Here is a 24,971-nt window from a genome sequence, read left to right as displayed (position 1 = left end):
ATTTCCCTTACTGTCAAGGAATGAGCAGTATCTATCTATAATCCTCGAGCAATGACCTTCTCAACACTGAAGGCTGCATGAACTAGACTCTTAAGATCCTAAAATGGAATGCCCACAAAGAGTCTAGAAAACCTCAGTTGTAGGTTCTGAAGAACCATATCAATCTAATTCTGCTTCTTAGGCCGGTCTATCATACCATCCACATTTGCCCTCTAACGATTGACAAAAGAAGAAATAGACTTGTTTAGCCTCTGTCTTGTGGCCTCCAACTCTCGTCTAGATACATCAATGTTGGCACTGAAAGCAAAATGAGTCAGAAACTCACGAGCCACATCCTCTCAAGTGCGAAGTTTCGAAGGCTCAACTGAGGCAAACCATCTTTGAGTTGTCCCACTAAGTGGCATGGGGAAAAGGGCCACCAACTGTGCATCATCTATTCCGTGTGCTTTCATGACTGTGTTGTATAATCTTAAGTGGATCTTAGGACAACCAATTCCACTATAACGCTCAATGTCTGACATGCGAAACTTGGTGGGCAAGCTAGTCGTCGATATGCTATTTCTATCATCCTAAGTCAAACCTCCATCCTGTAATCTAATTTGCCTCATCCTGGACTCGAGCCTCTCAACCTTGGCTTCCTGCTCGACTAATCTAGTATATCAGTAGTAGTAACAATGGGAGGTGACACTGTGGCAGCAGGTGGTGGGGCAATCTCACAATGATATGATAGATGGAATAAAACGCCATGTGTAGTCCCAGGTGGAAGAACCTGCGCTGTCTGAGATGCATGGGGAACTGTCTCGTCGGTGCTAATGTTGACTGAATGATGATCCTGGCTAGAACTCTTTATCTGATCCAAACGTCTACTAACCCCTGCCATGAACTCCTGAATAGAAGCAAGTGTGGAAGCTAGCTCGTTTGATATCTCAACTGAACTATCTGAACTCTGATGTGAACCTGCTTTGATCAATCGACCCCCAACTCTCCTCTAAGAACGTGACTTCAGACTCAATCAACTCCTAAAATGACTCCTTATAATGCTAACGAAATGGATGAAAGACACAAGTTAAGACCTTAAAAGACAACCATACAATATGCAAACGCATGGTCCTGAGGTGGCAATCCGAAATCTAGAAGTATGATCAGAACTTTGAAGTCATAAAGGTGTCCACTGTGAAATGTCTACAAATGTGACTAGAAAATTCCTATCAATAATCCAAGATGAAAAAGATGTGAGAAACACGCTATCACGAGATCGATACTTCATCTATAACTGCATATCCTTAACTCAACCTTCAACTCAAGCTCCATAAAAGAAAAAAATGAAAAGGTGATTAAGGCGAATATCTCAAAAGAATGTGAATGTGAAAACATATCTTTCAAAAGGTAAGTTTGAGAGTGTGAACACTCTTTTGCCAAGAATAGTGACCGACAATCCTTGGAATTTTATTTATATGCCAGCATCAACTTTAACAAAGAATTCAAAGTCAAAAAGTGCATAGGCAACTTTGAAGAAAGCTAACATTTTGTATGAGAGTTTACTGCACTCCTCAATATCTAATAACATGAAATCATCATATTGTGCAACCTCATTTATGAGCTTTGCCATTTTCGCTTTATTGTTGGCACTACCAATAACAAACATGAATGTCGAACCAGTAGCATCTTCTAGGCACTGCAGTCCTTGCTGATCTGCGGGCGTCCACGACTTCCTCAGCGACCGTCGCCGCCCCATAGACTCGAACCCAGTTTGAATCCCCACAAACCCCATCACCTTATACCTCTCTACAGCTCATGCATTTGGATAAGAACCGAAAATAGAAGAAGATTATAGTAAGGAAACGTTTTCAGAAACAAAGCATAACATAATAAACAACACAAGACATCAATGGAAACTCCACTACATAGATTATCAGTGAACTTGCTAACCAGGTGGGAGAGATTAAATCAAACATGAACGAAAAATGATTCTCGAGCATTTCACAACAAAGCTAAAACAAGTTGAGGTTACTTTTCAGCAAGAAAAAAAAAAAGATAGTAGGTAACATGAGGATAACAATGGCAAATAAAGCAATGTTAACAAATTCAAAGTCATCTTTGGGACCAACCAAAAGACCAAATGTGTGGCTCAATATCCACATTGGAACTGAGCATAACATATTCCACAAAAAAAAAAAAAAAAAAAAAAATAGTAGAACAAGGAACATACGAGAAAACAGAGACATGAAATCAAGATTAATACTTACCTTATGTTTCTTCTATTCTTTTTGCTCTATTTTTCCTCTTTTCCAGTTCCCTTCCAAAACCAATTTTTCTGCAACTCCCCAATTCCTGAATGCATTTTCTCGACTCCTACCTCACACTCCTCTATCTGAAAAACTCTCTCCCGAAACGCCCCCAATCTCCTCTTCTCCAGCTATCTCCCCTTCATTGCTCCCGGTTCAACCAAAATATCACCACCAGTCCACTGTTTCTGTCATCATCTTCTGCAGCTTTCTCAGAGACGTCTCTATCTCCCAACCACCACCATGGCAAGGTGGTGGTGTGATTGGCCATGCGTCCCATGCTTATGGCTCCAAAGGAAACCGATCCCCACTCTAAGACATGCTACCAGCAAAGTGCTCCAAAAATAATAAAAAAGACTTAGGCCTTAATGAGGGTCTACAACCTTGTATCCTTAAAAATTACTCTTAAAATTTTAAAAATTTGAGGTGATAATTTTTTTAAAAAATCTCAAATATTTAAACATATTTTAGAAGTTATTCTATTTTTAAAGTAAGTCTCAAAGAGTTCTATATTTTCTATTTTTCTTTATATGTTTGTTACTTTATTTAAAATCTTATTAGAATTTATAAATTTCTTCCTATTTAAATGCAAAAGGTAAATAATTTAGTGCTTGTTTGAATAGATTTTTTGTTTTTGTTTTTTGTTTTTAAAAGTTGAAAAATATCAATAACTTCTATATAAAATATGATAACCCTGGTATAAAAATTATGGTTTTACCTTGTATCCTTAAAAAATATTTTTAAAATTTAAAAAATTTAAGGTAATTTTTTTTTAATAGCTCAAAATTTTGAACATATTCTAAAAGTCATAGTATTTTTAAAGTAAGTCTCAAAGAGTTTTTTAATTTTATATAAGAGTTACTATAGGCCTATATGGTTGTTGTTTTTTAAAACTGTTTTGAAAAACAGTTTTTAAGAACAACTTTTGGTGTTTTCAGAAATAAAATTGCATTTAGAAACTAAAATCTAAAAAACAGTTTTTATTCTTAAAAATAAAAATAAAAATATGTTTGGTTGAATTAATAAAAAATTAAAACAGGGAGTTTTTTTTTGGAAGTTTTTTTTAAAATTATTATTTAATGTTTTCTTTATAACTCCTCTCAATTCATGAAAAAAGATATAAAAAAAAAAAAAAAAATCAACAAAAGATAATATTGGTTGCAGATTTTATTAGTTGTGCACTCCCAGGTTGTGATGCATCTCTCTGAGCAAGCTTCACTTGCAACTGCCAAAACAGGGAGCATCAATGAAATACATGAAAACCCAACACAATTAATCCACACTAGAAGAGAGAAGATGCGTTTATTTACCTGAAGCTGCAACAAGGAGAGCAAGGAGGAAGCAGAAGATGTCCTTCAGCTTTGCCATCTTAATAGAACAAGGCTGCAGCAGCTTCAGTGCCGATCAAAACCATATGCCCATATAGCTATACCAGTAAGAAGCAATGAGCCTAGCTGAAAACAGTGTGCTACTGCTAAATGACCCGAATTTGAGTGTTAAACCATTAGTTATGTGTATGCAAGAATGGGACAATGAACTTAAAAAAGAGTGGATAGGTTTCTTGTGGGATTCAATTAGGGTATGCCAACACTGGTTCACTTTCTGAGGCATGGCTTTCCAACTAGGACAATGCTAAAAGTGGCTAGGGTTGTGACTTTTCTCCATTAAAGAACTCAGTACAATTGCAGCTCTTGTTTTGCTACAATCTGTTATCATTTTGAGTTCTATTAGGGCAAGCCTCTTTTCTTAGTGGAGTTCTTTGCTTGCAGACAACTGGCTATTTGAACCATCCTCCTAAAGAAAGGAACCTCCTCTTTCCTGGATATCTTGCCAAATTTCTGGCCCTCTTTGACTTGTATAGCAGTCAACTCGACTTATGTTTTAATTTAGTGAGAGTTTAAGCTTATAAGTTTTCTAATATCTAGACTTAAAGATAAAGCTTGTAAGTCACAGGTTCAGGGTTTAAGCCCTCCTGTCCATACATCTCCAGCTATTGAGGCATACAGAAATAAGAGAACAGTTCTTATGCTTTGTGTATGCAGAAACCAAAAACCATGCCAGTTAATAGCTCAAGAAACTACAAGAATGGTCTGAGATAAACATGTATACAACATCCTCTGTAGCTCATGATACAAGTACTATTGATAACCCTAATTCATATTCAACTGATTAGTTTCCAGTAGGGCTGCCAACAACTCTGATGCTATCTATTGATTCCTTAAAATGCTGAGTAGTTGCGTAAAAATGCATAAGAAATTTGCAACAAGACAGTCAGCAGAATCTTTTGCATGTGGAACATTTGCATTATTATAATCCAACCAAATCTCAAAAGTATATCATTAAATTAAAAAAGAAAAAGAAAAAAAAAAAGGTAGAGTTGTTCAAGATGTAAATTACAGAAGCAAAGAACATTTAACTTTTGACTTCCCTTCAAGGGGTTGATTCTATTGGATACCTAATATTTCCTTCTTTGACTTTCATGTTGTTATCATCAAATGGAAGAATTGGATGTACAGGGTTCTTCCACAAGAGTTCAATCCAGTTGAACCTTTCTGGAGCATTCAGATCCATTGGTATTTTTTTCCACTCAATTGAACCAGGAGCTGATTGGAAGCACAATGGTATAGTGCTCCAGGTCAACCACATAGACCAGCTTGTTCAACTTTCTCTGAGTCACACTCCATGCCTGTCACCTGCATTTACGACACACATGCTTGTGAACATTTAGAAATATGCATCATGAGGAGCTCACAATAGCAATGACCATGCAATAAGTTATAAAATTCATGAATTGTGTTTGGATGGGCACCTGAATTGAACTGCTAACGTGAAAACAAAGCTGAATCACTAATACATGAGGGCTTCTTCGCATTATAGTAAAAATACGCAATCATGTGGACCAACTCATCTGCTGTTCGAAAATCTGCACCAAGGCCTATGTTATTTGGCAACTAGGAAATCTCAACATTCCTATGTTACAGTAACAACAGAAAGAATGTCAGTTAAAAGATTTTACCTTTCTCCCTGTATAAGATCCTGTTTCCTCGTAAAAATAAAATCTGCGGACATTCTTTGGCTTGAAGAGCATATGCCATATCTCTCTCAATGTTGATGTCTATCTTAACAGTCTGTTTTGAGGAAATCCAATTATATCCAGTGAATATATATATATATTTGATCAATAATTATATCCAGTGAATATAAATGATGAGGAAACTCAATGTTACATTAAATGAATTTATATTCACAAGACAAAGAAGAAGATTGGAATACCCGAGGTGGCAATCGATCTTTGGCACTCCAGTATACCTTGGCTGCCTTCTCTAGCTCCTTCAAAACCTTCCAGTTATCACTCGCTCTGAGGATAAAACAACAAGCAACAAATGGTTTTAAAAATACCCTCATGACAACAGTTTTGCCTCCCACAGCACAACCATGTGCACTTCCATCTGTTACATAATGCTTCTAAAACGGCTCAAAAATAAACAACATACCCAATTTCAATTCAATGCTAACTGAACCAATATTCAAGGAAGCAACCTTGGGACAGTCCATACCCAATTTCACTAGCATAACTGAACCAACATTCATAAATTATGACCTGGAATGTTATCTCCCTCCCTTTCATTTGCCCGTCACCTCTTCCCCCCGCCACACACACACATGTTTTTAATATATTACTTCCGTCTTCCACTGGTTAATGGTTTAGGATATTCAGAAATACAACACATGCATCATTACTTCCAGGATTATTTGTATTGCATGTTCAAAAGTAAAACTCAAGCATCATCACTTCCAAGGAACGTTGCCTATTCAAACATGTAATGGTACAGACACTTCTTAAGGCACTGACTGTCGATCGAAAGAAACCTAAATTCTTTAAGTACTTTATTTAATTAAAATATTATCATCATGCAGTTTAGAATAGCTCATTCAAATAGCAGTTTTCATGTGGATCACTTTATACAAACTAAACTAGCTGTAAACCCATTCTCCATTATAAGTTGTATTTCTGTCACACCATGACATGGTATAATGTAAAATACATATATACAGACCATGTGTTACACCCATATGCACAATCATCATCCAAATCCAGCCCAGTTAACTACATGAACACCGCTCTTTGATTGCCCAATGCCCAATGCCATCTACTCAGCAGATAGATAAAGCCACAAAGTGGTTTCCCGCAAGTCATTTTCTTGATTAGGTCCCTATTTCCAGATCAAACTAGTTAATGACCTTTGCAGACAAGAAACCATCTGGTGTGATTCATTAATTTAGTTCTGGCCTTCATACATTGACTTGTAAAACTAAAGAAAATATTTGGAAACCCATCTAAGCCTCATCTGCATCAGGTTGAAATTCTATTACAGGCTTCCAACTACAACAAAAACCTAAAACTCCTCAAAAGTTCCACTTTCTAAACTGTCCCACATCTCCTTGTACTCTTATTCAATCCTCTCCTCCCAAACAATCATCTAGACCTCCCTATACCCATTCATTACCAATTATTTCTCAGCTCTCCTCCACAATTGAAATAAGCACAAGCTGCACAACACCACCAACTGAAAACAACCCTTTTGTTTTTGGTACCAACTCTGAAATTGTACATAGCAGAAACTGACTATCAAATACAATATTATCCATTCTATGCAGTTTACTGTAAGATTATAAGCTCAAACAACATTTCAATATTTTTGGAGCACTTTTTCAAAATATGGAAAACGTTTTCAGAGAGCGTTTGGACTGATTTGGAAACACAATATTGTTGTGGAGAAACGAGTGTAAAGTTCACCTGTTGTATCTCTCGAAGACGAGAACAATGAGAGGGCTTGGATGGAAAGCGAAACTCTCCCACTCCAGACAGTTGATCTCCTTTACCCACCCGGTTTCGAGCTCGCCTTCCCAATCAATCTCTACTCCATCTTCGCCCACCACATTCTTGATCGGATGCTGCTCGAAGTACTCCGATGCCCTAATCCCCCACCCCACCTCCGCATCCAACGGCCAATTCGAACTCTCCTCCTCCACAACCACCTCATCACCACCATTATCCTCATCCTCCTCATCATCTTCATCATCATCATCATCATCATCGAGTCTTTTCTTCATAATCTCCGGAGTCTCTGAGTTCTGTTCCCGGATTGCCGCGAACGTCCGGTCGAGAGTGTCGCGCACGAAGTCCTCCACGGCGACCGCCTCACTCCGGCGGCCACGCCGCGGCTTTCTCGGGATTGTGGCCGGGAAGGTCCGGTTAGGATTTGCTTCATCGCCGTCGTTTCGGGGGCTTTGGTCCGTCGTTTGGGTTTGGAGCCAGGCTCGGGTCTAGGTTTGGGGTTAGGTTTGGGATCGGATCTCGCTGAAACGACAACACGAGAAGGTGGCTTTGGAGAGTGAAGAGTGGATGAGAACACCAATTTCGAATGGAAGAGAGGTGAAAATGATTTTGGAAGCAACGTAGTTTGAATAGGCAACATTTTGCTTTTGTTTTTTGAAACTAGAAAACAGTCCCAACCCAACGACAAGGGGAAAAGGGTTTTGAAAAGGGGGTAAGCCCACCTGGTATGTTTGTAGCGTAGAAAGTAGAAACTAATAAAAAGTGAAAAACCCTCATTGCCCCTCAGTCACTTTTGTTTATTTATTTTTATACACAGGGATTTGGAAACGTTTTTGAAACACATCTTTTCTTGTTTTGGCTTTTAAAAAACATAGACATGTGGCTCGAAGCCGATTAGTTTCGGTCGGCTCGACCGCTTCATAACTATTTAGAGCAATCACTCGGCGGTATTAATGGATATTATCGATATTAGAAACATTCATTCATCGTGATGTTGATGTTAAGTACATGTATTTGGCAAAATATGAACATATTGTATACAAATATGATCATTGGGCATAAAATTATAAATCATTTTATAAGATTTCAAAACCCAACATTGAAATTTAAACCAAAATCATATTGAAATTTGTATTCAAAATTTCAATATTCACTTCGAAACTTGTTGGATATGGAAAGGTCACTAAAAATGGGAAGATACTTGCCCAAATTTAAACCAAAATCGTAACAATATATGTATTCAAGATTTCAATATTCACTTTGAAACTCGTTGAAAATAGGAAGAAACTCGCTAAAAATGGGAAGATACTAGCCAGGAAGTCCAATGGTGATGAAGAATCTTATCAAATTGGGATATCATTGTTAGAAATGAAGATAAGGTGATTGAAAAAAAAGCGAGAACTTGTTGAAAAATGGAGATTGACAAGTGGGATGATGGAAAAATGACAACTTCCCAATAATGGGGGAATCTTACGAAAAATGGGATGTTGCTATCCAAAATAAAAATAAAATAATGAAAAAACATGAGTCCAACAAAATGAAGATTGATCGACTATAGTGATCGGGAAAATGATAACTTGGCACACATTTCTCGTTCAAGTAAACACACAAAGATGAGGATGGTCATACTTTTGATTTTATTTGTTATTTAAGAATGCAAAGTCTCTTTTTTGAATTAAGCTTAAGAAAATCTTAATATTGGAAAGTTTTTCAACTTTTTTTTTTTTTTTTGAAAATAATCCCTCCATGGTCTCCTTTTTGGAATTTCCCTATTTAAAACAGCCTTTGAATCACATTTGGCAAATACAAATTTTGTGAAAATCTAAAATAGAAACAATCTGCATCTACAAACTAATGTTTTAGTACAAATTCAAAAAATACATATCTAAAAATTGCAGTTTAAATATAAATTCAAAAATCACATCTTGAAATTACGTTTTTTTTTTTCTAGAGATTTTTTTTTTTTTTTTTTTTTTTTTTTTGTGGAACTAAGGTTTGGTTAATTTTGGTTTAATGATGACAAAACTAAGTTTTAAAACTAACAATTATATTTCAAGTGTGATTAGGTAAAAAAGATCTTCAAATGGATAATTAAGAAAACATCAAGTCAAAAAGAACATAAGGAGAAAATGACGACTTAAAAGAGATGGTATTTCAAATTAATTTTTCTAAGATCTCTTTATAAGATTGTTTGTGTACTATGATCATTATGCATTATATTTTTCATTTTTGCTTCAAACTCTTGTAAATCCATCCCAATGCTAAATTAGTTTTATTCTTTTATAAATTGGATGAAGATTTGTTTAAAATGAAAATCACCATTGATTAGTATTATTCATGGTAAAATTGAAAAATGATAAGGAGTTTATCTAGTTGGGTTTCCCAAAGGATTTTGTGTATAACATGCAAAAATTACAAAAACTATAAAGCTCTTTCATGTATTTTTAATGATTTTTATAAAAAAAAAATGAAATTAATTATTTCAATAATATAACCCTTATTTTGACATGTATTTCATCATTAAAAATGGTTTTTCAATCTTAAGTTTTCATAATGAAACAATTCAAGTGGTTAAAGGTCTTTTATATATCAATTTTCCATATTTTGTGTATGTTTAACTATGGTTTGATCGAAGTTGTTAGTATAGAGCCATTAATAGTATGATATGAATTGTGATGTAACATATTAAGATTTCAATTATATATTTATATTATAATTTCAATTTCCATTTTACTATCTATGATTTCATTATTACTTACCTGAGCATTTAGACTTATATCATTTACATTGTATATGACTTAATTGCATTATGATTTGAGTGACTTAAAAGTCGCATGAAAGATTTAAGTCATGAGTTTCTTACAAATTGATGAGTTGTTCATAACTAGTTTATGAATTTAAGTCATTCATTTGAGGCTATAATGCATTATCTTCTAATTAAAAGAATGACTGGTCTTAATTATTGGGATGAATTTCCTAGGATGAGTGTATATTAATGTGTATGGTTCTACATTAGAGATGACCTACTATGAGTCATGATATTGGTTATATGATAATCAAGACTTCATTAAGCTATTATATTGCATGAACTCTTAATCTTGAGAGAATATCGAGTTAATGTTAGGGTCTTTAGTGACTTTAACTCATGGGTGACACCCTAAAATAGTCATATATTCTCTATAGATTGTGTTACTATTAATTGAAGTAGGTAAAAACATGTATTCTCAAGATAGACACTATAAGATAAACAATGTCTCCTCTTAGGCAATTCTAAAGACTTGTGATATGAAATTTATGGTTGTAATAATTCATTAAGTAGATTTGACGTATGAACTTTATGAACTAGAGTATGTCCTTCAATCACATAATAGGAGGTATTTAAACTGAAGGATTGTAGAACTAATTTGAGAGATTGGTAATTTCTATCTCATCAGATATGAATACTAGTTCACGAGGAGTTTGTGTGCGGTAAATAGTTGATCATAGACTTGAAAATTTGATTAAATTGTATTTAATCAATTTTATTTCTAAATAATATCACAAGGCATTGGAGTGCAATTGATTCTATTTAATAGAATGTTGAATCAACTTTATAATTAGGTTTTGAGGGAATCATTATTCTATGAGTCCTAGTGGTCATAGCTTGAATTCATAGTCTTTGTTGGCACAAAGATTTTAGTGAAATTGGGTTTAATTAATCATGTGTATGTAAGGGTGTTTTGGTAAAAATGTAAGATTGCACGAAAACTTTTGATATGGGTATTCCAGATTTGACTAATTAATTAATTAAAACTCATAGACTGGATTAAGTTACCCAAATTCATGGTAGACCTAAGTCACTTAAGCCCATAAATAAGGTTATATATAAATCCTCTTAGGGTTTTGGGTTAGTCATCGATTTATCTATCCATTCTCCCAAAGAAGATCCTAGCCTCCCATTTCTCTCAAGGTTGGGTAGCCACTTTACATAGATGCCAAGGATCAGAGACCGAGTCATTGGATGCAAGACACATAGTTTATGAGATCCTTATGTCAACTAGAGATTGATTTAGAAACATCTAGATTAAAGGTGTGACTTCACCTGATTTAGGTTTTCATTGCAAAATATTTTTTGCTTCCGCTATAATTAAATCTAGTAGTCCTAAGATCTTAAATGCATATACCCATGGTCTCGTTCCTAACATTGGCTTAACTAGTTATTGTTTACTTAAACAACAAGCTGAATCGATTGGGGAGCCGATTGAATTGATTAAAACAAGCTTCTATGACCTAACAGTCACTTTGTTAATGCACAAAAAACCCAACTACTAGTAGTCGATTCTATTGGAAGGTTGATCGATTGACTTCAAAATATGTCTAATGATCAGTTTAAGCTTTTAACTCATATTTAAAGGTACCAAACTTCTTATATTACATGAAAAATTATTCAAAATCATTCTAAATCCTAATTTTATCTTTTAATATTTAAGTTTCAACTTGTATACTAGAGTTATATTCTTGTCAAATCTATCCTTGTATACCTTATGAGGTGGACTCAAGTGTGGGATAACATTTGGGAGATTTCGAAAATATGTAGTATTTAGGGGATTCAAAAGTTGTTTTCTTGAGGTTATGTAGATATTTATGATGTCATTTATACGATTGCAATTTAACCATCAATCTAATAATTGAATTATATAATGGCTGGATTGGTGCAACTGCAATTCAACTATAGGTCTAATAATTGAACTATATAACAATAATTTTCCTAATTCAATAAATAATCTAGGACCAAAAACATGATTAAAAACCGTTTAAAAAAATCCAGTTGTCAAAAAATTTTCATTTCTCAAATTTAAAAATTTTTAAAAGTAGTTTTTAAAGATATAAGATAAATTTATATCTTTTTACATGATGCTCTACTTTACATATAATTTTATTTTATTTTAAAAATAAAAAAACAAGAATCATAACACTTAATTCTTTTTTCAACCACTTAACAACAAGAAGTTATTTTTAAATTACGTTTACAAAATATTTAGAAATTTTCATAACACATTTGTAGTCTTCTACCATATTAGAAGAAGAAGGTAGTAGGTTGTAACTCTCATGTCTTATCCTTGAAGATGAAAAGAAGTAAAAGCAAAAATCTTTAACTCTAAGACTATGGTTAATTTCATAAAAGTTTGAAGAAAAATGCAAAAATAAATAAATAAATAAAGAAAAAGAAAGAGTAAAAGAAAAAAAAATAGACTTAAAATAAATATATCATTTTATATATTATTTCAAACTTATTTTATCTATTTAATTACTTCTCGAAAACTAAACCTAACCCAATGTTACAAAATTTTGAAATTGAAATGAAATTTCATACAATGTGAATAGGACAAAGGGTTGCCTCACGAGAGAGAGAATGAAAATGGAAAGGACAAAAAAAGAAGCAATAAAAGTCATAAAGTCTGAAGACATAAATTTATTAAGGAACTTTAGAAACTGCATTTCTATTTGCTTCTTAACCACGTCTGACCGTCTCTCCCTCCTACAAAAAAGAAACTTCCCTATCCAATATCAAATCAACCCGTCAATTCCACACTCCTAACCATACACTCATTTAACTTGAATAGCAGGGCAAAGATTTACACCACATCCTAAATAAGCCAAACCCACAAATAATAATAATAATAATTTCTCATATTTTGATTTACTGTTAAAAATGTAAAATATAAAAAATAAAAAATAAAATATACCTAAGAATATTTAATAACTTATATAATTATAAAAACAATGAGTTTAAACATCCTATAGAAAATAAATCTATTTTTTTGTTTACTTTCCTTTCTCCTCCTCCTTTTCTTGCGTGACTGACTCCCTCCTTCAACCAAACATGTCCTTAAAAAATTTCCCGGAAACCACGTGGAATCAATTAGAAATACCAACATGCAAAAGAATTTCAAAAACTACTCCCTCCATTTCTATGGTTGATAAAAACCTGAAAGCTGTGAGAGGAGAGAGATATAAACAAACAAGAACGATGTACAGAAACCCAAGGCACTTCATCATTCAACAATGAAGAAGACAGAGAGAAGAACCCATTAATTGTTGCTTCGTAAATGCCTGCATGTTCTTCCTATCCCTTCCATTCTTGGCATTTCTTGGGGCTAAACGGATCGGGTTAAAGCGATCTGAAAATTCTTATCTATCGGATTTAAATCGATGTTGAGATACAAAACAAAATGTTGCTTACTGTGTTTACAAAATCCAATGGATGGTGAGAAGAAATCTAAAGTGGAGACGACCAATGGTCTTCCTCCACGTGTCTATGCTGCCTTGCTGAGATGTCACATGTGCAAGAACCGTCCGAGTTGGGTCGGGTTCACTATTCCAGGCAAATGGGCCCCATCCCTCTTCAGCAAATCAGCTACTTCCACGTACCTGGTATACGCCTCTGCGCTCGGCTCCGCTCTGCCCTTCCCTTCCCCTTCTCCTTCCTCTTGAACTCGACTGGCACCGGCGCAGCATCGGCTCGATCTGGCTCCCATTTTTCGCCCAGAAGGGTTCCCTTGGTGAGGAATTCGTGCGCCAGATATCCCGCCAGAAGCTGGTTGCGATAAGCCGGCTCGTAGGGTTTTGAGGAGCCGGCTCTGGAGGCGGCGAGTTTGGGTATTTTTGGAATTTCAGGGGCGTAAAAAACCTCCCTCTCTTTACGCTTATCTGACGCTGCTGGTGTCGCCACTCGCCGGGGTGGATGTTTCATCGTTTTACTCATTGCTCATTTGGCGCCACGTCAGCAAACCAAAAAAAACAATAGAGACGGAAAAAAAAAAAAAGAGTATAAAATAGCAGTGTACAAAAAGTGGGTTTGGACAGCGCACAGACGGTTACCGGTAAAACAAGATCAGAAAGGGGAGAAGGGTGGTGGGAAGAGGCCAAGAGGCCGGAATCTACGGTCTCGCCACCGCTAAGGAGGATTAGAAAGAGAAAGAGAGAGAGAAGGAGAGAGAGAGAGAGAGAAAATAAGAAGATGGGCAGAGAAACATCATGGTTGGGTTTGGTACATTTATAGTGCGTGTGTTAATTGATTGCCTCTCTATTTGGTTAAAATTACAGGTAAGCCACCTTTTTAAATGACAAAATAGACCTTACCTCTTATCCAAAATGTTTGTTGTACATATTGCGGATCTTACCTCTTAAACCTAATATTTTTCTAAATAAAAAATTAATTTAATAGAGAATTTTCTGTTACTTGCTCACTTCTTCAAGATAGGAATATTTTTTGTAAATGTGTGATATTAAATATAAGAATCTAAATCAATTATCATAAGAAAATTTCAAAGATTATTTATTTAATTGCCCACTTATTTTTTAAAATTAATAGATATTAACGTTCAAGAGAATTAAAATTTTGATTTATTTATTTTTTTGACAGATGTATTAAATCGGAGATTCTCCTACTTTACTAAGAAAAGGTGGCATTATGTGGATTGAAGAAAGGGTTACCCCATTTTCATCACTAAGAAACTCTAACTATTGTTGAGCTTAACAAGATTTTTTGCAAAGCCAAAAAGATTTTTTATAAAAGATAAGAATGTGACGAACAAAATTATGAGAGGATTTTGCCTAATCCAATTGGATCATTCTTTCAATCCCTTACGTATGATGCATTGGCATCATCTCATTAGAAGTCAATAAAGTAGAAAAGGAGTTTATACTCGGATGAATATTGTAACAAGAATAAACTTAAAGTGTACCCACATGGGGCACTAACTATTCGATAAAGACATAAATAAAATCACTTGTTAGAACAAACAATCTATACCATAAATAGAAAACTCGTATTGTAAGATCGGTCTTATAACTTGTGAAAACTATAGTTTTAATTCTATGAACCCATCTCATATTAATACGACACCTTTTAAGAGAAATACTCGTTAATCTAATACCTTAATATTAATAAGTTTATCTTAATTAATTTATCAATCGATGATGATATTTTGAAGAATCTAACATGGAATTATTGCACCTAGGTAACAAGACTTAGCCTCCTACTAACTACCAAATGGTTGAAAAATATATTTGTGTGACTTCATAGATATTGATTGAATACAATATTCAACATACTTTCTATAATTCTTGAAATTTTCTATCTATAAGTTTACAAAATTCTATTTGGCACATTAGTCATACAAGGTCAATATTATATCTTTAATATCTTCTCATCTTATGATATTCATTCTCTTTTACTTTTTTAACCTCATTTTTAAGTCAACTTTTTTGAATAGATTTATGAAAATTATATTATATTTCTAAAACTATCAAGAAATATTGTGGAAATACCAAAGTCATGATAGAAGCCTTGCACATAACAATAAAAAAATGTACTATTCAAAGTTCATACAAATTTGTGACTTTACTAAAATGAATAATACCCATAGATATGAAAAACAGTTTCTTTATTAATATTACTTAAGATTATATATATATATATATATACAAAATATTATAATATCATTAATGCTTAAGCATTTGAGTTTCTGGTCAAAGTAACATGTTTTTGAAAAAAAATTCTCAATCTAAACCTATGTTAAAAATGTTGTCATTGTATACCATCGAGTTCAACTTTATTATTTACAATATTTTTTTTCTTCAAAAGCATTATTCTTTGATAAATATTGTAACAAGAATAAACTTAAAAGAATACCCCATGGGGCACTAACATGCTATAACAAACAATTTATACCATCAAAATAGAAAACTTGTAAAACTATAGCTTTAATTCCATGAACCCATCTCATATTAATATGACGTGCTCGTTAATCTAATACCTTAATATTAATAAGTTTAACTTAATTAATTTATCGATTGAGTAGGATATTTTGAAGAATCTAACATGGAATTATTGCACCTATGTAATAGGACTAGGCCTCTTACTAGCTACCAAATGGTTGAAAAATACTGATTTAGCAATCACAATTGAATACTTGTCAACACAAAGTAATATGTTTCGAGCTCCTCTTAAAAAAACGAGGGAAAAAAGAAACCCTCAATACCTTTGTGCAACTTCATAGATATTGAGTTGAATACAAAATTCCATGTATTTTCTACAATTCTCAAATTTTCTATCTATAAGTTTACAAAATTTTAATTGGAAAATTAGTCATACAAGGTCAATTTCGTTGTCTTTAGTCTCTTCTCATCTTATGATATTCATTTTTTTTTTTACTTTTTTAACCTCATTTTTAAGTCAATTTTTTTTAATAGATTTATGAAAATTATATTATACCTCTAAAACTATCTAGAAATATTGTGGAAATACGAGGTCATGATAGAAGCCTTGTACATAACAATAAAAAAATGCACTATTCAAAGTTCATACAAATTTGTGTGACTTTACTAAAATGAATAATACCCGCACATATGAAAATAATTTTCTTTATTAATGTTAGTTAAGATATTTTTTTATACAAAATATTACAATATGATTAATACTTAAGCATTTGAGTTTCTGGTCAAAGTAACCTGTTTTTGAAAAAAAAAAATCTCAATCTAAATCTATGTTAAAAATATTTGTCAAAGGAGTGCATCTGCATACCATAAAGTTCAACTTCATTATTGGTTTTTTTTTTTTTTTTTTTTTTTGTTTAAAATCACAGTCACCAATTTTTTACACTCAAAACCAAAAAAAAAAGAAAAAGAAAAAAAAAAGGTCATGTGAATGAACATGTGATCACAAAGACTAGATTTGTGAATATTTTGGAGGGGTTCTACTTCCATTATTTTTTTCTTCAAAAGCATTATTTTGACCTTAAACTCTAAGCATTTGTTATTAAATTTATGTCTAGCCAATAATGCCAATAATAATGGTTTGATTGATAATCATACTATAATAATTACCATTTAATAGAGATTGAAAATAAATAGTGATTACGTGTAAACGGACCATTTGAACAACACTTTTCTTGTTAACTCCCATCATAAATAACTTTTATATTTGATTTGTAAAAATTTTAAAAGAAGAAAGAAAATAGAGAAATACTCATAAGGAAAGAAAACATAAAAAAAAAATAAAAATTAAAGTTGATAAATTATTTTTATATATTACTTCAACGCATTTAACTTATTTTAACTCTTCATATAAAGATTAAATCATTTTGAAAAAATATTTTTTCTTAGCATTTTTTCTTTTTTCAATACTTTCCTAGAACCAAATATATCATTAATTTTTGCCCATTTATAATTATAATATAGCATACACACCAATGGATTATGTAACATTGAAAAATTATGCTAAGGGTTAACTCAAAATTATGAGGTACTAAAAAATCTTCAAAGTTATTGATTAAGCAAATGAGTTTTTGGATGAGTATGCAACTTGATAGTTGATGTTATGTGTGATATAATGACTACTTGTTTATACATATTTACTATGAAGTTACATCTATAGGAGGATATATAAAATGGTTTTTAAATTATTTTGTTATTTTTGTCTTTTTCAATATTTTTCAATGAATTACTTAAAGAACGTATGTACAAAAGGATAATCCTTAATTAATTTTCTTCTAATTATTTAAGATGTGATTAAATCCAATTTTTGGTTAGCTTTAATGCTAAAAGTTCTTTATATATAGATGAAATTAATAAGAGTTTTTCTTTAAATGAAAATCTAAATCTAGAAAAAAAAAATGATAATGTTAAATTTAAGGAAATTTATTTTTATTAATGATACAAAAAATTGTTTTATATTTAATAAAAATTTTATAATATTTTTTTTAAATCATGACTTAACTTAAAATAGAAGAAAAATACATTTTAAACTAATTTTGATGTAATTATTAAGAGAAAATGGTTAATCATACTAAATTTAAAAAAAAAAAAAAAAAAAACCTTTTCATTTGATGAATAGAAATGCTTTTTATTACACTCAATCATTAAAGTGGTTTGTTGGAAGATTACTAAATTTATGTTTTATTATGATGGATCTTCTCATTAAATATCATTTCTATTTGTAATATTCATATTAGATCTCGTTGTGCCACCTAGGATGGGAAACTTGAACCACTCCACAAGACCAATAACTCCCTTGTCAAGCTGTCTAGTGACTCCTATCAAATTAGGGTTCTTGCAAAAATGATATACAAAATGAGATGAAAGAAAAAATGAAGAAAAATAAAAAATAAATGTAAAATCAATAAATTATTTTTATATGTTTTTTCAAACTCATTTCACTTATTTCTTTCATTATATAAAAATTAAATAATTTAAATATATATAAGTTTTTAACTATTTTCAATTATATTTTATTTTGTTTCATATTTTTTCATAGTGAAAACATGATAAAACTATTTTTCTTAACACTTTTTTTTTTTTTTTGTCCATAGTACTTTTCAAGAACCAAACATAGATTTCACATTCCTCTACAATACTAAAATAATAAGTAAAGGTTTGGATGGGTAAAAATATGAAAAGGGGATGTAGGATGATGAATGCAAAGGTTGACTTTTAGAAGATAAGAAGGTGAGAAAGTCAAGGGTGAGTAATATGCCTCTTTGAATGTGTGAGAATGGAACATGATGACTTTCCCAAAGTTGAAACCCTCTTTGAGTTTGTTATAACTTATATTACCATTTTGACATCACGCAAAGGCCTCATGTGATAACGCTTACATGTTTGAGTGCTATAGTAGTAAAGTGGCATGCCATGCTCTAGACAAGGGGACTAGTAAGGTTAAGGATCATGTCATATAAGGGGAGTGATGTTATATATGAGTGTAAGGTGATGACTTAGTGGTAGCTTTAGGGTGGAAACTTGTGATTCTAGCATGTGGTGACAACATGTAGCACTTGGTATGCATATGCAAGGCACCATATGGGTGGCTGACATAGCATATATTCAAGTATGAGGTTTTTGGGAGTTGATATTTTTCCTTCAAAGGTGATGCCTTGCAAAGGTTTCCAAGTGGAAAAATACTTTTTTGAATTTGAGAAAATTTATTATGCTTATGGTCGTACCTATGCTTTAGGAATAACTTAAAATGCTATTTAAGGAGAGGGTGATTCACTTAAAGGTAGTAATGGTGGCACGAACCATGCCACATAAAGAGTGCAACATGAAAGCCTCAAACATGAGCAAGGTGTGATGGTGAGCTTTGTTAGCATGTATGTGTAAGAAACTTCGAATTACCTCATTCATAAGTCTTAGATCATGTAGGCTTCTCTATGGGCTTAAGTAATTTGAGTCTAACTTAGGCTTGGGTCACCTAATTCAACCTACTTGGATCTTAATTCATTAATTAGTATTATAGGACTTTGATTAATTAAAGTCAATCTAGAAAGTGATTGCATAAGATCTAGTACAACCTTACATTTTACCAAAATGCGCTTATGCACACTTCTAAACTACAAACTCAAAATCCCTCAATGAAACATGCCACCATGAATCAGGAGGTTCGAGTTGAGACCATTGAGACCTATAGGAAAATACTAGTTCCTTCATAATCCAATTCTGAAGTTGGCTCAATCACTCCATTAAAAAGATTCGATTGCATTCCAATATCCATGTAATTACAATGAGACAAAAACTGGAGTTTGTGATCTAATATCCATTATATATAGACTTCACATGAATTGATGTCCATAATCTAATGAGGTAGTACTATCAACTTCTTAAAGTTACCTTTTCGATTCCTGAGTTAAAATTTCATTATGTGATCAACTTACATACTCTATCTCACAAAGAGTATATGTCAAATTTTACTTAAAAATTACAGTGACCATGGGTTTTTAATTACATGTCATTAGAATTATCTAAGAGGGCATGTTGTTGTTTCATTCCTATGAAGATATTATGATGTCTCTATAAAGAATATCTATTATCGCTAGCCTTCATCAATAGTGACTCAATTTGTAGGGAATATATGAACACATTAAGGTCTTACCCATAGGTTAAAGTCTCTTGTTGATTAAGTGCAGACTCAATATCCTCTCAACGTTGAGAGAATATATAGTATGGTAGTTTGGTGAATCATAATTACCAATGGATTAAGTCATAATTTATCATTAGTCTTGTTTAATGTGTAATTGTACACACTAGTACACTCACTATGAAAACCTCATCTCAATGGCCAAGACAATCATCCTTCCAATTAGGAGATAGTGCACTAAAGTTTATACTAGATAACCCAAATCCATTAATTGATAGTAAGAACTTATCATCTTTCAAGAAACTCATAACTTGGATTTTTTATAGAATTCTTAATGTACCTAAGTCATGTATAATGCAAGTGATATAGGTTTGAATGTTCAAATCAATATCCATGTAAACGATGGATAGAGAAGTGGAAACACAAGGCAATGGAACAAACATGAGTCATAGGCTAAGAAGAAGACTAAGCACTCTTAAGGCAATGTTGCATAAACATGTGGACTAAGAAATCAAGGCTTGGCACATATAGATTACTTAAACACAAAACAGTGGGTCGGATGACACTTTGAAGCTCAACAACATGCAACACTTGGCATTAGGGAGAACCTAAACAAGGCTAACACTAAGGCATGACACATAAAAGCATAAGGGATTGTCACCTTGGCATTGAGGGAATCCCAAGCAAAGGCTAATGGCACAACATGAGCATGACACCTAATAGGTTGAGATTTGCTAGACACTTGACACAAGTAGAGCAAATCTCTACAATAAAGGAGCAAGTGGCATGAAGAGGGTGAAACTAAGTCCCTATAAAACTAACATGACAAATGAGTGGGCTATTGAGTTTAGGAACAAGCGACAAGATTAAAGGCAAGTAATGCATGCAAACAAACAAGTGGTAATAGTTGAAACATTTAATTTCAAATTTGAAAGAGTCTACTTCTTAAATAATAAGAGTTAGGTGATCTTTTATCACCTAGGTAAGGTTCAAATGCATATAAATAGTATACTATGTTGGACATTCTCTACATGAACTTAACAAAGAGTGTTGTGAAAGCCTTGTTTAGAGAAGCCTTAGTTATTTTTTGTAAATCTCTGGAGAGTAATACAAGTTGGGGTATTTTCTTGTATTCATGTGTGTAATGTACTTTTCTCTTAGTGCATCTCTTATTGGTTGAAAAATCTTAGCTCACAGGGTTTCTAAGTGCTACATAAACACAACATTTTGAGGGAAAACTTTTATTTTTGTGACACCTATCATGGGACCATGATTAGATAGGTGTCAATTGCAATTAAGGGAAAGACCAACAGGTCACAATCTTATTGGCTAGCTAGTCCATTCCATGTAGTAGATAACACATTATTAGGATGCAACAAAGTAAACACATGATGGAAGGCATGTATAATATCTCTTTATACCCTCCTATTGCATATTAGTTAGAGCTTCTTTGTTAGTACTTCTTAAAAGTGTTGTTAACCTTAAAAATACTTAAAAACATTTTTAAGGTAAAAAGTAGGTGTTTGACAATATTTTAAAAGATACTTTTGAAAATTTAGAAAAACATTTGAATTGATTTTTAAAGTAACACTTGGAAGGTGTTTCTTTTAAAAAAATACTTTAAAAATTTTCAAATATTTCTAAAACATCCCTAAGTATTTCCCGATACCATCATTGTCATTCTCACTCTTCTCTTCCTTTTTTACTTTTCTCTTCTTCCTTTCTTCTCCATCTGAGTGGAGACTTTACAATTAGAAATCTCTCATCACTCTTATTCAATATTGTTGAACTCTATTTCAAGGTACTCTCTGTTCTAAATGAACAAGTTTTGTAAAGTGAATCATGTGCAAGATGTAGAAAAAATATCTATTGGAAATTAATACCTACAAGTATGCCTATCTCATAAAAGGAAGGAAAGTAACATATGTTTATAATGGACATATGTAGGTACATGAACCTACGGATTACACAATTTCAATTATATTTTATAACCCAATCCCCTACCCCGGGCAAAAATATAACAAGGGGTAAAAATTAACATTGGTTCTTTCAATTTTAGATAAATACCATTTAAGAAGACTTTTGAATGTCGAGTAGTTGTCACTATTATTCCATGATTAAATTTCTTTTTTGTTTTTAATATAATTTATAATAAAATAATTTGTTTTTATTTTGAAGAAATGTTGTATCATGATGTTTATTTATTAATCCATTTTTTAAATACATTTCAAAATTTTCCTATAATAATAAAAATAATTATTTTTTATTTTTTTAACAATATAAATATTTATATATTCATTTAACATAGACGCTTATATATTTTTTTTAATGAAAAGTTCCTAGTTTATTATAATATTTCCTTTTTATAGTTAAATTGTATGTCTTTTCAATAATTTATTAATATTAAAAGTATTTTTGTACTTATATAATATATTATCAAAAATACTATTAGAATTAATTTTTAAATTCCTCATAAAAGTGTTTTTCAGGAATATTTTAATTTCATGTCATTACCAAAGACATGAAGATATGGTTTAATAGATTTTAAATCGAACAAGAGTGACAAAACACATGTGCCTTGCACGTGTATTAAGAAATGTGTGGAGTGTGTTGAACACGCGTTTTGAGGTGCTTGAAAGATGGAAGACTGGAAGGTATAAAAAAGGGCAAAGTATAACTTTTTCTTTTTACAAAGATACCCTCCTTTGTCCTAACCAAGCCATAACAATATTTTATAGCTGTTTGGCATTTTTTTTTATTTTCTTAAAATTAATTCACATATTTTTTATTTTTCCATTATTTTAAGCAATAAAAATTATTATTATTTATATGGATAAAATATATTTAAATATTTATTAATAAATATATTAATATTTAACTCTTAATTATTAATATCATGTCATGTAAAATATATATATATATATATATATATATATATATATATATATATATATTTGTTTTTAGTTTAAGTAAAGAGGATACAAATAAGTTACTTACACGATTAAGTGATAAGTGATACCAATATTAGTATATGAATCAAATTCTTATAAGAAGTATGACTTATAATGATTAAAATAATAAAAAGATAAATTCAGTGTTCATTTGGAAAGGCTTCTAATTTTCTATTTTACAAACAAAAAATTTAATAATTTGTATATAATTTTTTTTTTAAGGATTACATTAAAAGGATGATGGTTTTTAAAATCAATTTGAAAAAAATTAAGGTATTACCTCAGATTTTTAAAAAATTTAAATTAATTTTAAAGAAAAAAAGCTATAATATTTTTGTATAAGAGGTCTTACTTTTCATATGAAAGTTATTACTATTTTTTATTTAAAAATAAAATAAAATTACCCAAATGACATCTTAGTAATTAGTAATTAAGTTTGGGTATATGTTTGATTTTTTTTAAAAAATAAAATAATAATAATATATTTTATATAAAATATAAGAATTCTTACAAACTACCCAGGTTTAATTTTTAAAAAAATTTAAATTTTTAAAAAATACAAAATAAGTTTAAAAAACTAAATTTATTGACTATAAATCCTTCCTTGTCTTAAGAGAAAATTGATAAGATGATATCATGTTGGGAGATCAGATAAGTTAAAATCTGGGTAGTTTGGACTTGTTTCGTGTTTTGGGGGTTTATTTTAAATTTATTTCAAATCCATCCAAATCATTGAAAAAAATAAAGTTAGAAAAAAGGGCAATGTCATCTCAACTTTTGATCCTTTTGTCAAAATACCATTTTTTTGATAGTGGGAAATGCTTGGCTATTGGGTAGCCCAAGAATAATAATATTCCAAAAGATATAAGGAAAGATAATGGGTGGACCACGTTGGATTTGGCATTTCTTATATTATGAGAAAGTAATAATACTCCCAAAACATAATTTTTGGGTCGGGTACTTACAAATAATATCTACACAATTAAGAATGTGTCATTATAAATGATATCAAAGTTGATCCTCAATTTCCATACAAACTTCTGTTTGTTGGACCCTATAAAAGGTATTTGTATGTTTGACCCCGCAATCTTGTAAGATATATAAGAGCATTGTCTGCATAATAAATGATTTTGATATTCCACATTGGATAAGAGAAAAATTTTCTAATATTACATATATATATACTCTTCTTAATAATATAGATATTGATTATTACAAATTATATTAAAGTCAATCATTGACCTCGGTGTGGGGATTTATTTGACCCTATGAAGGGTATTTGTCTATTTGGCCCACAATCTCATGAGACACATGCATGAGGGTGATTATAATATCCCACATTGGATGGAGAAAAAAGTTCTTAATGTTATATATGTATGGACTCCCCTTAATTAAGTAGACGTTTTTTAAAGTTATGAGAGGTCACAATAGACCGCTTTCAACTTAAATCAATTTAACTACCAAATTACTACAAGGATTTGGGATTTGTCGTGAAGATATACATATTTTTCTAGTATATATTATTATAAAATTCACAATAAATTATTAATAAATTTTTAGATCACATTTGGAACACTAAAATAAAAAACATAGAGGAAAAATCAATTTTATTTTTATTTATTAATGTGTTTGAATTATTGTTTTAAGGAGAATAAGAATAACAAAATTTATTAGCATGAAAATCAAATTCCACTTTTATTAGGATTTTGATTCTCTTTTCTATATGGTATTATAATTCATCTCTATTATTATTAGATTTTATTCCTATTCCTACATGTACCAAACTCATAAAGTTTTTGAAAAGTAATGTTCAATTAAAAAGGTTTACATTAATGCAAATACAAGAAGCATAAGAAATTATGAAATGGCCTCTAACTTTCATTGATGAAACTTTTATATAATATATACCTGCCCTAGAAAATAAACTAATTGATGTAAAGGATACATAGACTACCTAAAAAGACAGAAAAGGAAATTAATTAAATATAAATCGAGGATAT

General features: G+C 31.5%; 2 protein-coding genes across 2 annotated transcripts; both read right to left on the bottom strand.

The window, feature by feature from the left end:
• Positions 1–4,555: 4,555 nt before the first annotated feature.
• LOC117917637 (thioredoxin-like fold domain-containing protein MRL7, chloroplastic) lies at positions 4,556–7,820 on the bottom strand. Its single transcript, XM_034833978.1, is given in 6 exon segments — positions 4,556–4,978; positions 5,095–5,208; positions 5,302–5,413; positions 5,559–5,643; positions 7,084–7,576; positions 7,579–7,820. Coding segments are annotated over 5 exon segments (978 nt in total). The 5' UTR covers positions 7,766–7,820; the 3' UTR covers positions 4,556–4,978; positions 5,095–5,107.
• Positions 7,821–13,203: 5,383 nt separating this feature from the next.
• Positions 13,204–13,984, bottom strand: LOC117918861. Its single transcript, XM_034835810.1, has 2 exons — positions 13,613–13,984; positions 13,204–13,571 (listed from the first exon to the last, which is right to left on the bottom strand). Exons 1-2 carry the CDS (start codon positions 13,868–13,870, stop codon positions 13,443–13,445), a joined length of 387 nt encoding a protein of 128 aa, XP_034691701.1. The 5' UTR covers positions 13,871–13,984; the 3' UTR covers positions 13,204–13,442.
• Between the last annotated feature and the right edge of the window lie 10,987 nt (positions 13,985–24,971).

Source organism: Vitis riparia, chromosome 7 (genome assembly GCF_004353265.1).
Source record: "Vitis riparia cultivar Riparia Gloire de Montpellier isolate 1030 chromosome 7, EGFV_Vit.rip_1.0, whole genome shotgun sequence".
Lineage (NCBI taxonomy): Eukaryota > Viridiplantae > Streptophyta > Magnoliopsida > Vitales > Vitaceae > Vitis > Vitis riparia.
This window is presented reverse-complemented; position numbering and strand designations above follow the sequence as displayed.

Coding starts and splice junctions, on each gene's coding strand:
- LOC117918861 (XM_034835810.1), bottom strand. CDS start 13,870: ATGAGTAAAACGATGAAACATCCACCCCGGCGAGTGGCGACACCAGCA. Junction 13,572..13,612: donor ATCGAGCCGATGCTGCGCCG/GTGCCAGTCGAG, acceptor GGGGAAGGGAAG/GGCAGAGCGGAGCCGAGCGC.